Below are 14702 nucleotides of genomic sequence, written 5' to 3'. Positions count from 1 at the left end.
TTAAAAAGCCATGTATCAGGCCGTTCTGAAATATACTCACAGGAGTGACTACATGTACTGTAACTAGGCTTAGCTCATAACATTGGGGGAATTGTTCGGCTGGCTGTTATTTTGTGGGGGGTCCAGCACGGCAGTTCTTTCTCAAGCGAGGTAATCTGATAAAATGAATAATAACTGCGATGAGCATGAAAGGTTTAAATGTCAATGAAATCAGGGAAAAAAAATAGTCTATAACGGAATTTTAATTGTCAGATAAAGCCAGCTGACATTAGTCTATTCTATAGAAAGATATCTTTTATCCTCTCAGAACCCCATCCTCTCCGGGTCCATCTCTACTCATCCTTCAACGCCTCCTCCTGCCCCGTCAACAGCGTATAAACCGGGGCGTCCAGCTTCTCCCTCCCCTTCAAAAAGTCCAGCTCCAAGATAAACACATACTCGACCAAATCACCGCCCAGCATCTTCACCAGATCACCCGCGGCCTTCGCCGAGCCTCCAGTCGCAATGATATCGTCCACGACCAGCACACGCTGGCCAGGCTTGATGGCGTCCTTCTGCATCTCGAAGAAGTCGGTGCCGTACTCCTTCTCGTAGCCCACCTTGACGCACTCACCAGGGAGCTTTCCGCTCTTTCGGACGGGGACGAAGGCCGCGCCGAGCTTGAGCGCGAGTGAAGGGCCGAAGAGGAAGCCACGGGCTTCGAGGCCGACGACGACATCGACGCCGGCGAAGGGGGGAGTGAGGGTGGGAGGGTGGGTGGCCTGGACATGGAGCTCGAGGGCGCGGAGGAGCGTGGCGTGGAGGGAGGGTGAGGCGAAGATGGGGAGAATGTCTTCGAAGAGGATCCCAGGCTGGGGAAAGTTGGGGTATTGGCGCAGGGAGGCGCGGAGTTTTGTGGTGAGCAGGTGGAGCTCTTCGGGGCCGACGTTGTTGAGATCCATTTTTTAATTTTTGTTGTTTGGGGCTGCAAAGGTGGTGGAGCTTTTTGGTGTGTTTTGGTGGAATGGGAGAGGGGTGGAAGAGCTTGTTTATATTTATTGTGGGGAGTGTATTTTTTTTCTCTGGTACCCCACTGCCTAGCGTGGTATTAGCTGCATTTTCTCGTAGCAACGCGTGAGACGTAACCCTAACCCAAAGAATCGCTGGACTGGAGAAGTTTTTTCTCTCGCACACGGGACTCTCTCGTAACCCGTTATCTCTCTGCTCTGCATTCTGGGGATTCCCCTGCTCGAGCGAGAGGAAGCTGATGCTTGGCCGCCCGGCCCGGCCCGGGATCTGCCGGGCGGAGGCTGCCGATATTGCGGCGAGTGATGGATGGTGATTAGTGTGCTACTAACCACTGGTCAATGGATTCAAACAGTGGCCGATACTCCCTAGGTTGGGAGGGTATGGTTTGTGTCAATTTCTTTGAGAAAGAAGTATTGTACCAACTTTGCAATTGGGTGTAACCTATATATACCCTAACCACCTTTTACTCTCGGGCTGCTATGTGTGGGCGTAATTCCGGGATATGCCGTGTGGCCGGTGGGCTTCTGTTGACACATTGGGGACTGGTTGAGCAAAGGAATAGAATAGGTTTGGGAGCAGCGCTTTATTTAGTGCTGGCTCAGCTTTGGGGGAAGCGGTATGGTAGAGAGTGGGCCGTATGCCCCTTCATGGTGCCTGGAGGTATTCCTGGGCTCTAGCTGCTGTAATTCTGGGGCCTGCGAGGACATAAACTTAGGGTTTTGATTTTAGCTAGGATTGACCGGGCGCGGCTTTATGAAGTGTCGAGCCCACCTTCTTCGATTGAGACGTTCCTGACACTAGCTGCAAGTTTCGAGGGGTAGGGTGGAGCTCGTCGAACTTCCGTGAAGGTTTCCCTACTCTCGTTGGCAGCATTTCTCTCGTTTAGTACCAATTGTGGAAGCTAGGGTAATATCTGGCCCGTGCCTAGGTCAGGGCTTGTAACTCAAATAGACTTATTCTTGTAGTGGATGTTGAGCTGAAATCTTCGTTTTCACGGGGGGAGTTGAGTTAAGCTGTAGTTTTCCCCTAGAGAGAGCGTCGGCTTGTAGAGTCGTGGATACGAACATAAATACAGGTAGGGAGCATAAGGCATTGTTGTAGGTGTCATTTTATACTAACAAGATAATAGTAGCCACATATCATATGGACAACAAACACTGTGTGATACTGAAAGTAAGAATAAGTAGCAAAGAGCGTAAAACTAACAAAATCACCGCAGATCGCATTTTCTAGAAGGGTAAGTACAGTCGGGGTACAGAAGTTTTGGTAACTTTTGGTAACTTTTGGTTGCCGTTGCAACAAAAAATTTGTATGGGAACACCATACAAAATCAGAAACACTCAAATCATGACTTTAAAAATTAGATTGCACACGCCTGAAGAATGGACTCAAAATTCTAGAATTCTCTGAACTCCGTCATGAGATAATTTCCAACTGCCCTTGAAGAGTTGGAATTTTTTTGATGAGGTTGGGTGGTTGTTTCCGGTAGCTAAACATGGCTACTTTGGCTGTAAAAAGGGTATATTACCAAAACTTCTGTCCCAGTACTATATGTAGGTACACAATTCTTTGTGACTACAAGTACAGCGCGAGGCCCTTCAAAGTGTTTGTGATTTAGAACATAAATTTAGGTCTTCATTCAAATCCAAGGGCCTGAGAATTGATATCACCCAGGTAGATAGTTGGGCTGAATAATATGGTTATATGTACACTTCCAAAAATCATAGTTAGATTTATCATCGCCCAAGTGATATTACAAAGCTAGCTTAAAAACTAAAGCTAGACTCGAATCTCAACTACCACTCGGTACGAGTTGCCCAGGCCATGTAACTAGAGTTCTCGAGAAAATTTCCAGTAATCAACATGATAGACGTCAAGATACGTCTCCACCTAGGCCCGTTCCCAGCCCCCCTGCTCCCATCCTTCTAACCTGGTGTGAGCAGCTTGCTGCTAAGTAGGGGATGGGTACGAGACTAGTCTTCACCCTGACCTCTCTCCCATCCTCTCATTAGGAACTCCTATCACGTCCTCTCTCAACGTTCCTTTGTTATCTCCAACAGTCCTCCCTACATCCTGCTCAACATCATCCCCACACCCTTCATCACCACACCCTTCATCACCACCAACCCTCAACATACCCATATCAACCCGTCTCCTCCAAGGCTTATAGGCAAACACACTCGCAACCCCCACCACCACAAATAATCCAGCAATACACCCTCCGATAACGTCATACATATCACCCACCTTCTCCACGCCCTCCCAGAAGTGGCCTGTAGGCTCTGCGACATTTAGAATGAGGGAGAGAAGCTGGATTGTCCCGATTACGACGGCGACGATGATAGTGATGATGGTGAGCACGATAGAGTAGTAGAGGATTGCGATGTTGTCTTGCGCGAATGAGGGAGACGTGTAGAGAGCGGACATGAGCGCACCGTCAGTGGTGTCAAGGAGACACATTCCGGCTATCATTTTGCGAGTTATTAGTCTTCAAGATTTACGCTGTGGTGTTTCTGTGCCTACCGGTGAAGAGAACGGGGAATATCAGGATCAGCCAAATGCTGGTCCCTTGAGCTGCTTGGATTGATGCTATTCCGAGAAGTGCAATCTGCGATACTTAGTATCAGAAAACCCATCTACTGTTGGTTTCTCAAAAGGTATGAATTTTACCTCAGAAGAAGTATCAAACCCCAATCCAACTACATTATATCAGTATCTCGCAACCGGAGGAGATGGAAGAAGTCCAAAAGGCCTACTCACAGAGTACACCCAATGGATACATTTTCCACGGCCTATCAATCATCTTAAAGGCGCCCTTAAACACACCCATCAAGCACCCCGCGCCTTGTACATTCCACATATCCACCTCTTCGTCCTCACTACTCCGAGAAATTAACCTCTTCATCTCCTTTATAAGCTTGTACAAAATCCACGCATTCATCAGCGCCAATATCAGCAAAAACGCTGCAGACACCGAGGTTCCGATGATTCCTCCTACACGTCGAAAGCTATCAAAGCGCTCGCTGAAAGATGCCGCCGTCGCTGCGACAACGACGGACGTAATTACTACTATTCTGAATTACATGTTTGGTAGGGTTAGGGTTGCACCGGCTATTTTCGAGTGAGTGGATGGAGAAACAAACGTGGAATGGCCGAGCGAGAAAAACATCCCCACCGAGACAGGTCGTTGACCAGCAGCGATTAAACGACGAGTCATGAGGTCGATCGCCTAATGCTATTAGATTGGGCGCTAGAGACTGGTGTGGATTGGGGTAGATGTACCGAGATATGGTCTGCGTCAAGAGCATGGCGGAGGCCTAGGGTATATGCTAATATGGCGGTCCCTAGTAGTGGTCTTTAGGACGCAATAATAGTCAGTATAGGGCGTTAGTTTTATGGTTTGGTATATCATAACGAGACCTGTGGAAATGCTACGCCATGTAACCAGATATTAGTTATGATCCAAGAATAGCAATTGGCTCGGGAATCAAACCAGAAGAACGGCGGCACCAGCCCAGCAAATGATATTTGCGATGACAACGGCCACAATAATTCCAACCACGGGCACTGGTAACTTCCTGATATACGGTATTTTACCATGATACCGCTGGGCAGCGGCCTTTGCCTTCGTCAAGTGGAAGGAAGGCATATTAATTATTTGTATATCTAATCAAATATTTGGGCATGCCAGTCAGCCAGTCAGTCAATCCCAGTTATTGCCAAGAAAGAAGCCAATTGCATACCCGGAGCAGTGTTTCCCTTTCACCCAAAAGCTTCCCTCGGCCGAAGAAAAAGGAGGAGGAGGAGAAAATAAGCTCAGTCGATGGGGTACCCCTCGCGATAAATACCCTCCTCCACCCCGTGTGACCGGCAGGCCCAAGAAAGATCTTCATGCGGGGGAGTCGGAGGTCTTATCGCTTATCGGCACCTTCCGTAATATCATTTTCATCTTCCAAGTGATTGATGTGATGACCCGTACTGATTAATTCCTACCTGCAGTAATATTTCCTTAGTCAATTGACAAGACGAAAACCGCTCATGCAAACTAGGATCGGAATGCAGGGTGCGATATAAGATACCCTACTAATACGTCTAAATTCTGCTAAAGGTAAATAGTGGTACTAGTTCTAAGTTGATCTATCATGTAGTTAATAATGAGTAGTGATAATTCAAGCCACATATCAAAAAACTTATGTAAAATACGGAAAGATCGCTGCTTGGGCGTGCGTGCTATTTTTGTCTTCCGCGCCCAGAAAGGAAATAAAGGAAATAGTTATGAGTCCAACTAAAGAAATTTCGGAGGCCCAAAAATACTACAAAAAAAAGATCTCTGCTACATAGCCAGGTTTTCGTTCAAATTCAAGCTAAATCCAAACAAATCAAACAAACGTATCAGATCATCAGCTCAGAAGGCAAAGTTTATTGAAAGTACATGTAGGTATAATAAAACAAACCCACGAGGGTAAAAGAAAAATCACAATGCAAAACACCAATTAGGGAACGAAATCCAAATTTCACCATGCGCCAAACGAAAAAAAAAAAAAGCCAGGGACATAATGTAACCAAAAAGAAAAATGTCTGCTCATCCTCTGTGCTCAACCGGTTGTCTGCTGATTCCTTTCCACGCTAAATCACTTGAGGAGGAGGACTGCGATCACTTTGGTCAATCCTCACATCCCGCAGGTCGCACACTGGAACGCCTGGACAACTGCTGATATCGTTACACCGGTATTAATCTATCATGTACTTCTTCTATACATGGTGCTCGTCTTTAAAAATTGTATCGATCGCCCTGTCTGCTAACCGGCTTCCCCTGCCTATTTAACGGTACTCCCTTGTCCTGCGTCCCCTTCTTTTTTGTTTTCCTTGGCAAAGGTTGGTCGAAATGGGTATGACCGCTATCCTCGATCATAGTGCTGTTTCTCCATCTCAGACATCTCCAGACATTAGGATCGCAGTTTGACTTGACCCTAGCGGCCGCTCTGCCGTTTTCTTTGTCCGCAGTATCAGCAGCACAGGAAAGATATTCCAGGCGATTGCGCATCCCCTGTTCAATGTGCTTCCTATACTCCTCCAGAGAGACTTTCAGTTTCTTTTCTCGTACACCTTTGACATCCAGCCAGGACATCAATTGTTCTAATTCTTCAACCGTTTCGATATAGCCATAGCGAGTGGGTGACATGAGTGTCGTAGATCCTTCCTCGCGAGCTTGTCGTTCAAGGACAGTCATGTTACCATCAGTGGTCCCATTCATCGGCGCATCTCCATCTCCATCCAATGCCCTCTTTGTCCCCGCCTCCTCAACCAAGAAGCCTTCTCTCTCACTAGGATCAGGGCCTTGCACCCAGATCATGGCATTCGCATAACCGGAATCAGCCGTCGAGGATGAAGGGAGCCCACCAAATGGCATACCATTCCGCTCAAACCACCAGTACTTGTTCCAAAATCGATCCCTTCCCATCATCTTGAACCTTGCGCAGTCCGCCTGTCGAAGATCCTCGTCGAAGGAGGTAATTTTCTCTTCTTGTTTGATGATTTTCGCCTTGATAGTTTCGATAGCTTTGAGAACTTTCTGGAATTGCTTTGAAGTCTTTGGCATTTTTGCTGCTGCGTCTGCCTTGACTTTTTCTTCCTCCCGCTTGCGTTTCCGGGCGTTGGCGCGCTCGTTTCCACGACGAAGAGATCGACCACGATCAGTGTCATCCCCTTCGTCATCCTCATCGTCCTCTATATCCTCGTCATCGTCGGCCCCCATCATCTTGGAATCCCCATCTGCGTCGGTGGAGGCTTGTCGAGATACAGGCGAAGGAGACCTAGGTCTGTTGTCTGGTAGGAGAACCTTCCTCTCGTCTTCAAGCAATTTCAACTCCTCAAGGCTAATCGTGTTATACGTGAGTTAGTACTGTAAATATTAGATACCATTTAGTGTTACTCACTAGGCCTTTCTGGTTCTTTGTTCCTCAATTTTTTCCTTGCGGTGTTTGGTCATTTCTTCGGCGCACTCTTCCATGTAATCCCTGACAGACCTTGTCTCGTGCGTCAATCTCGACAATAAATGTAGTACCATAACCCTTAGGTTCGGGTTGAGAGTTAGATACTGTTGTGACACGGTTTCTGCCGTTGGTTCTGTGTCTACTGGGGTGAGATGCGCCAGTATTTCTTCACAATCCTTGGAGTATCTGGTATCCATCGAGAGTTGATAAAGCAACCCAACAATAATGGACTGCCATCCGCCATTCTTGAAATCCCTTACTTTGAGCCGCTGGACCCATGAGTCGCTGTGCTCAAAAAGTTCATCTGCTCGATGTTTCCTGCCCTCTTCAGATTTTCCTCTTGATTTCCGGCCGCTTTCACTTCCCTCAACTTCCATCTTCCCTTCTTCATCGCCTCCTTCCCCTTCATCTTCTCGGTTTACCTGAGCTGTTCGCCCCGTTGATCCAGACTCGCTTCCTTCCTCATCTTCGTTATCTTCCTCATCTTCGTCCTCGTCGAAATCTGGGAGCTGTGCCTGTATTACCCCCTGCTCATTTACAATTGATTTCAACAATGAACAATGAATTTCGACGAACAACTCGCATTCCATTTCATCGCTACTGTATTCCAATGCCTGTATGTAGTCGTCGAAGGTGAACGAGTCGAGTACTAGTGGCTCGCAATAAATGTTAAGGAACACCCATGTGCTGAGATAATATCCAACTTTCTCCTCATCAATCCCGTTGTCCACGGGTGCCGGAGACGCCGAGGCTACTAAAGAATTGCGTGTTGATGATCTTGATATTCTACGATTAACCCCAGTTTCATTAGGTTCCAGCTTTCCAGGCATTCCTGCAGCTGAAAGGAAATGTAGCGTGGGCCTGTGAGCACCCTCTTGAATAGGAAGATCCAGGTCTTCGATGGGATATTTGATTGCCTTAGGTGGCGGCGGAGGTGGCGGGGGTGTTTCCTCTTTGATGATAGTTTTAAGACTGATCTTAGTTCCACCAACATCGGGAGTTCCAACTGGACTGCCACTCCACGAGGATCCAGCAACACTAATAGATCCGCTTCCAACCTCCCCATTCTGTCCCAACTTTGTCATCTTCATAGCAGCTTGTTGGCTTTTGCTTTTGTGGGATTTCGGCGCTGGTTTGATATCTACCGGAGTTGTTGTTATAGGCGAAGAGCTAACACTAGCTAGTGCAGTTGTAGCAAGCCCTTGACTTGATCCTTGCTTCCTTCGAGCATGCGCTGCTTTTCTCTCTGTTGAAGACGCTTTCCGGAGTTCTGGTGGGATAACCTGAGGAATTTTATACTTCACTGCAAATTCGTCCTTAACTATCCATGGCGCGCCGTTCCAAGGCTCCCGGGACACTGTGTTTTTGATGAATGAGCGTAGCATAGCCTTAGTGAACGACTTCTTGTCCCTAACAAGATGTTCATTGTCCACCTGCGCTTCCTCATCGTTTCGGTTGATTAATTTCACTGTGTAACGTGAAAAGCCTTTTCTTTGAATATCGCCACTCGCATAGCGGAGCTCTGGAAACATTGTCTTTTCGCGGACTAATGCCTCTACTCTATCACCGTTCGATAGGATTGCTGTTACGTGCTCGCCAGGGTAGAAATCGTTCTTGAAGGACTAGAAATAGGCGTTAGATCACCAAGACCAGATGATTACGCATATCAACTTACGTCATGCATCTGATCGACTATAGAATGGTAATACCCAAATTAGTACTAAGAAACTTTATTTTTCAAGTTAGGTTGTTTTGCATACCTAAAGAGTCGATTCTCGGAACAACGGAAAATTGCACCTTCCTCAGTACAGGATCTTTCAATGCCTCTGGAAATGTTTGGTCGACATCTTGCGAGCTGACAGTCTGTTTTTCACGTTAATCCTGATCCATTCGAGCGCAAGACTATCTAAGGGTTCGTACTTCGCTTATCAGGGCTTCAAAGAAACTGAGATTCATATGGCCGGTAATTTCACAGCTAAACTGTTTCTTCAATTTCCCAAAAGAGTTAGTAAGATATGCGCACGGGAATCTTTTGTTATTCAGCGCTTTCCAACGCTTGGAGCATACCGTCTTATAGAAATCTAGTCTAACAAATTGTTAGCTTAATAGAATACCACTAATGCAAAACCCGAGGCATAGCTACCTATCAAGATAGTCTTGATAATCAACAAAGACTTCCCCTGTCTGTGAGATTTGCCAAACCTGGATTTATTGTTAGCTGTGAGCCTTGGATCTCCGCCGCAAAGATGTTAAGCATACTTCTTGGGACTCGTCATCAATATCGGGGTTTGGCACGTATTGGACAGGCTTACGCTTGTATAGCACCTATAACGATATGATATGTTAAATTGATATCCTTGAATTTCTACAATATCGACCAATTAAGGTACGCGATATCTATAGTTAGTTGAGTATGCTTACCATGGTGGTCGATAATCAAGCCAAGCGGATATATCTGAGAACCACCGGGGGAGATAGGATGAGGGTCTGGGCGGTTGAGTGAGGTGTGAGCAGGTTTCACCAATACTGAAATTGGAAATAAGAAACTAACAAGAAAAGGAAGATATATTTGATATATTTGATATATTTGGGAGGTTGAGTGATGAGTGATGAGTGGTGATAGAGTGTTGATTTGGGGTAGTTGTGGTACTTTTGAGGGGGAGGGGGAGGGTTGAATGGAGTGGAGGATAGCGCGCAGATAGAATGTGGAAGGGGAGGAGTGGAGTGAAGGGAGGTTGGGAGAGTGCTGATATGAGGAGGAGGACGACGAGGGAGGGGTCAGGGAAAATATTTCACGCAATAGAGAAGCACGGACCCAGCGTACCGGGACGGGGGTGGGAGGCGATGCGTACCTAACAAGTTAAAAAAGTAGAAGAGTACTTATACGTTAGTGCCTGTGATCGTTGTGCGGTACGGCGCGGGCTTGTTGTCGTCTCGGCGATTAAAACCACGGAGATGCGGGTAGTCCAGGCTGTTGAGGAGGAGGAGTTGTCGCTTTTAGTGGCCGTGAGGGAGGAGGACTGACGAAGAGGAGGCGGAGGAGGAGGATGAGCGTGGTGGTTGAGGTGGAGGGTGTGGAGGGTGTGGTTGTGTGGAGCAGGAGGACGAGGGAGGGGGGGGGTAAGAAAACGCGGAAGGGCGGACACTGGGGAGTCCATCTTTTTCGAGGAGGGCCTACCACTACTGGGGGGCTTCCAAGTGTGTGGGAGGATGCTGCACCGTCTTGAACAGGGCGTGTACCGAAGTTCTTCCTAAGACATTTGCCAAGTCCGCCAAGAAGCTCCCCCTCGAGTTGGGAAACCCAAACGACTTTTTCCTCCCGCAGAGAGCCCGACCTGAATAGAAGACCTTGTCGTCGGCGTTTTATCTCTTAACTCGCAACAAAAAATGGCGGTTCAGGCTCGGCCATTGAGGTTGTCTTCAACATAGCATTTTACTGCATGTCGTGTAAGCGGTTAGCTATTTCCCAGCCTCATCGTCTTCTCGTTGTCGTTGCTGCTTCGCTGCTCGTCAGGACAGACAATCCTTACTTACTGCATGCAAGCTCTCCAAAAACTGGAGGGGGGGGGGGGAGACTGTTTGCCCGGCTGCTCCTCCCAACCCAATTCTCTACCGCCGACCGCGACGAGGTAACTCCCACCAAAATCGCCCTCCTCCTCCTCCTGATGACACTACCGCCACGTCTCCCATTGCCGCGATCGCGCCCCTTCTCCCCACTAACCCCCCCCCCCCCCCCCAACCTCTTTCTACTCCGACAAAAGAAAAACTATATCTTCCAAGTGGATCGAGTTTAGGATCTCCACCAAAACTTTAATTTGCGATGTCTGAACATCTGAAGTTCGACACAAATGTCCACCTAGGGAGAGGATTGACATGACATGCCATGTATCGTGATACTCGAGGCCCGAGACCCACCCGTCCGGTCTGACGAAATGTTAAACAGCGGATGGGGTGCTTGAAACGGTCCGATATTTTTTGTTGACTTTTGCTGAGCCTCAGCCCTGTAGCCGAACGATCTAGACTCTATAGGGCTATAGTTGAGTGTGGCTGGAATCGACCAAAGACACGAAACCTTCGCAGGCTTGTTAAAGATCAGAGGAATACCATCTACTACTCCAATAGCCACTGCCTCTTATTCATTGGTATTGTATTCTCTGGTCATTAGATAGTTAACTGGCATCGATCGACCCACCCTTTGAAAACGGATCTGGTTGATTAGTGCTCGACATATTTGCTCAAATAGAACAGCTGACTTCAGGATGCGTCGGAGTGATATCCTATGAAGCGTGCTGGCTCGCTGGTGTAACTTTGTTTGTGGTACAACCGGAATCCAGTTACTCGGCTTCGACGCCGATAGGATCGGGGGATCTGCATAAGAAGATACCCTGGAGTAGGTACACAGAGATGGAATGTATGTAGAGCACATATGTACATACATAGGCTCGTCCCCAACCGTCTACTTCCATGCTTCTAGGTGAGCAGCTTGCTGCTAAGTAGGGGATGGGTACGAGACTAGTACATACATAACTCTAGAGATCCTGTACTGCTGCTGTTGCCTAGAATTTCGCGGAGGTACTCTCTTTATGGAGCCGCATCGGGTCGGTTTATTGACTTGCGTGCTGCATCTTATTCGTGTGGTCGCGATGAATTGAGTACTTTTGAACCCCACCAATGTTAAGTAGCGGCTGTAGACACTATAAATCTCTGGGTATCTAAAAATTAATGTTATCTGAACTGAAACGCATAGTATCTCGTTACCGCCCAGTTTAACATTCCTTAGACAGCCGGATCTGCAAGTCATATTGATCGCGTGTGATTGGCGCTAGATGCGAAACGTTTACAAACACACAAAAGTCGTTGTCGTGGCAACCAAGCGCCGCCAGGTGGTTGCCTCTTAAACTTCGACATCCCGCCTCGACCCCTTCTCCTTCCTACCTCACGTCTATCGTTCTCCACCATCACTCAAGAACCTAACCCGACTAACCATATCACCAGAGTCCAGACAGCGCAGCAACAATGGCGCTCCGCGGAATCGAGGCTCGCCTCGCTGGGATCTCTATCGACAACGGGGAAAACGTGAACCCTAGCGCTAACCACAAATCTAAGGTACCCCTACAAATGGATTAAACAAAAACCGATGAAACAAACTAAACCTCATTAGACAGCTATCATACCATCTGGCGCGGCAGCGGCAGCGCTCGCATCGCTACAGGATAAACAACAAGCAGCCCAGCGACAAGAAACTGCTAGACACCCACTTCTTAAGATCGCTGTCCATAACCAAAACAATGCGAACAACAAATGGGTCCCTTCAGACATGCCCCCACCCCCATCGCCTCCAAAGAAAGCTATCGAGTCTTCAGAGGCTAGGCGCTCTAATAGCTCAACCGGCTCACAGAGCATTCCAGCAGCTCTCACTCCTCGAGAATTTCACTTAGGAATGTTCGAAATCGGCCGCCCACTAGGAAAAGGGAAGTTTGGACGAGTTTACCTAGCCAAAGAACGCAAGAACGGCTTTGTTTGTGCTTTGAAGGTTCTCCACAAAAGTGAACTACAGAGTGGAAAAGTCGAAAAACAACTCAGGAGAGAGATTGAGATCCAGTCAAATCTAAGACATCCTAATATTCTAAGGCTCTTCGGTCACTTTCACGACTCAAAGCGAGTATTTCTAATCCTGGAGTTTGCCGGCCAAGGAGAGCTGTATAAGATGTTAAGGAAGGTGGGCAGGTTCCCGGAGCCACGCGCTGCAGAGGTATGCTCTTCCTATAGTTCTTGCGCAATCGCATCATATTTGAGCTGTGAATTAATAAGATGTTTCATTTAGTATATTGCACAAATGGCTGCCGCATTGATGTATTTACACAAGAAACACGTTATTCATCGCGATATTAAGCCTGAGAATATCCTCGTCGGAATTCATGGCGAAATAAAAATCTCGGATTTTGGTTGGAGTGTGCATGCCCCAAACCAAAGGTCAGTCTTTCAAGATCGATAGCTTTTGTACGTAAACTAACTTGGGAATTAACAGGCGAACAACCATGTGCGGAACTCTCGACTATCTTCCTCCAGAGATGTTGAATGGCAGTCACTACCACAACGAAAAAGTGGATCTCTGGTCCCTGGGCGTGTTAACCTATGAGTTCCTTGTAGGAGCTGCGCCATTTGAGGATAGTCCTATTGAGACTCAAAGGAGGATTGTCAGGGCAGATATGAAAATCCCAGATTTTGTCAGCCCCGAGGCCGGAGATCTTATCAAAAAAGTATACTCAAAAAAATCATTGACCCTTATGAAGATGACACTAACCTTTCTAGCTTCTCGTCATCAAACCTGACCAGAGGATACCACTCGAAGAAGTCGTAAAGCACCCTTGGATTCTCAAACACTGCATCAACAAACCTCAATTTACAAAACGTTCAGGTAGCAGCAACAATTCGGGAGCTTCGGCCAAAAATTAATCCCCTGTCGAATTGTTTCTTTGAAATGCCTTTATTTGTTCTCACTGAACCTCCATAACTTGACCAATTGCAAGAGGGAGAAACACATCAGAAAGTTAGGATACATTTTAAGGGCGTTTCTGTTTTTTTAGGGACCACGGGCTTCTTTCGTTTTACACTTATAAATGTATCTGTTGAGAGTATTCTTTTTTTTTTTTTTTCGGCGCGGTTTGGTGTTTTGGCTGGACTTTAATTTTCTTTCTCCCTTCTTTATTTTTGTTTTTTTGTTTATTGCATTTGTTCCACAGATGAGAGCAGGGAGTATGATATTTCTATTGCTATAATTACAAGGTATCGACAGACATTATACAAGTGTTGTGCTTTATACGGGATTATTCGAGATACTTCTATCGATAGATATCCGAAAATGGTCTGGTGTCGGCGAAGCATGAGTCAAATACCATGTTGACAATCTTGGCCGCCTCTGCATCATCCTTACATTTTGGATGAAGGGAGACCGATATCGTAGCTCTCCTTCTCACACAAGCCTGATGTTGCTGTGTAAAATCCCATACTCCTCTTGTAAACGCCTCTCTAGTCCATCTACACTCACCACTCAAGCTTGATGCCCTAATCTATCCTTACGGTCAGCCACAACTACAATCTTCGCTACGCTAGCACGCCCTACGTATTGGACACACCTCTGAGCAAGCATGATGCTTTAAATCATCCCAATTGACATCAAACCTGAGATGATCATACGCATGCACCATCTCGTGCGCCAGCGTATCCTCCATTCTCCCTCTGTCCAGTTTATTCTGGCACAGCATAATCCCATACTGCGGTGAGAACCCACCTGTACGCAGCGCCCCATCGCACGGAAGACACTTGATATTTTCCGCCGACAAGTCGCCGCCCACCTGCTGTACGCTCTTCAGCATGAACCTCACAATTGGACCTATTCCACATCCTAGTTAGCACGCTCCCGCCTCGACCGATCCATACCGGTGGCGCATACTGTATCGAAGGAGGTAATCCCGATTCCTCTCACACCTCCGGCACTCATCCTGCTCTTTGCGGAGCTCATTGTCGGCCTCGTAGGCTGCGCGGTCCTCGGGTGACAGGCCGAGACCGGTCACATAGCAGAAGGTGCGGCGCCAGAACTCGGGGCCGCGAATGGGCGCGCTGGGTGTTTGAGGGGTCGACATTTTCTTGCGGCGTGCTGGTACTGGAGCGTGGGGGTTCGGGGGTGTGAAGAGTGAGCAC

At 47.4% G+C, this 14702-nt stretch overlaps 5 protein-coding genes across 5 annotated transcripts; 1 reads left to right on the top strand and 4 right to left on the bottom strand.

The window, feature by feature from the left end:
- Positions 1 to 332: 332 nt before the first annotated feature.
- H6S33_001586 (uncharacterized protein) lies at positions 333 to 941 on the bottom strand (the record flags this gene model as incomplete). The annotated part of the gene is made up of 1 exon (XM_044832930.1): positions 333 to 941. The coding sequence occupies one exon, from the start codon at positions 939 to 941 to the stop codon at positions 333 to 335; it is 609 nt and encodes a 202-aa protein (XP_044693647.1).
- A 2047-nt stretch (positions 942 to 2988) lies between these two features.
- On the bottom strand, positions 2989 to 4657 carry H6S33_001585 (uncharacterized protein; the record flags this gene model as incomplete). The annotated part of the gene is made up of 8 exons (XM_044832929.1): positions 2989 to 3473; positions 3532 to 3616; positions 3679 to 3707; positions 3769 to 4082; positions 4152 to 4237; positions 4291 to 4363; positions 4429 to 4439; positions 4502 to 4657. The coding sequence occupies 8 exons, from the start codon at positions 4655 to 4657 to the stop codon at positions 2989 to 2991; spliced, it is 1239 nt and encodes a 412-aa protein (XP_044693646.1).
- A 1122-nt stretch (positions 4658 to 5779) lies between these two features.
- Positions 5780 to 9425, bottom strand: H6S33_001584 (uncharacterized protein; the record flags this gene model as incomplete). The annotated part of the gene is made up of 9 exons (XM_044832928.1): positions 5780 to 6884; positions 6945 to 8623; positions 8677 to 8693; positions 8762 to 8864; positions 8922 to 8987; positions 9069 to 9087; positions 9145 to 9203; positions 9261 to 9326; positions 9423 to 9425. The coding sequence occupies 9 exons, from the start codon at positions 9423 to 9425 to the stop codon at positions 5780 to 5782; spliced, it is 3117 nt and encodes a 1038-aa protein (XP_044693645.1).
- A 2592-nt stretch (positions 9426 to 12017) lies between these two features.
- On the top strand, positions 12018 to 13457 carry H6S33_001583 (uncharacterized protein; the record flags this gene model as incomplete). Its single annotated transcript, XM_044832927.1, has 5 exons — positions 12018 to 12107; positions 12163 to 12753; positions 12826 to 12974; positions 13030 to 13261; positions 13314 to 13457. 5 exons carry the CDS (start codon positions 12018 to 12020, stop codon positions 13455 to 13457), a joined length of 1206 nt encoding a protein of 401 aa, XP_044693644.1.
- A 386-nt stretch (positions 13458 to 13843) lies between these two features.
- Positions 13844 to 14644, bottom strand: H6S33_001582 (uncharacterized protein; the record flags this gene model as incomplete). The annotated part of the gene is made up of 3 exons (XM_044832926.1): positions 13844 to 14071; positions 14138 to 14394; positions 14455 to 14644. The coding sequence occupies 3 exons, from the start codon at positions 14642 to 14644 to the stop codon at positions 13844 to 13846; spliced, it is 675 nt and encodes a 224-aa protein (XP_044693643.1).
- Between the last annotated feature and the right edge of the window lie 58 nt (positions 14645 to 14702).

Source organism: Morchella sextelata, assembly GCF_020137385.1.
Source record: "Morchella sextelata strain SCLS chromosome Unknown scls_11, whole genome shotgun sequence".
Taxonomy (NCBI): Eukaryota; Fungi; Ascomycota; class Pezizomycetes; order Pezizales; family Morchellaceae; genus Morchella; species Morchella sextelata.
The sequence above is the reverse complement of the archived record's forward strand: the minus strand, read 5'-3'. Positions and strand labels throughout refer to the sequence as shown.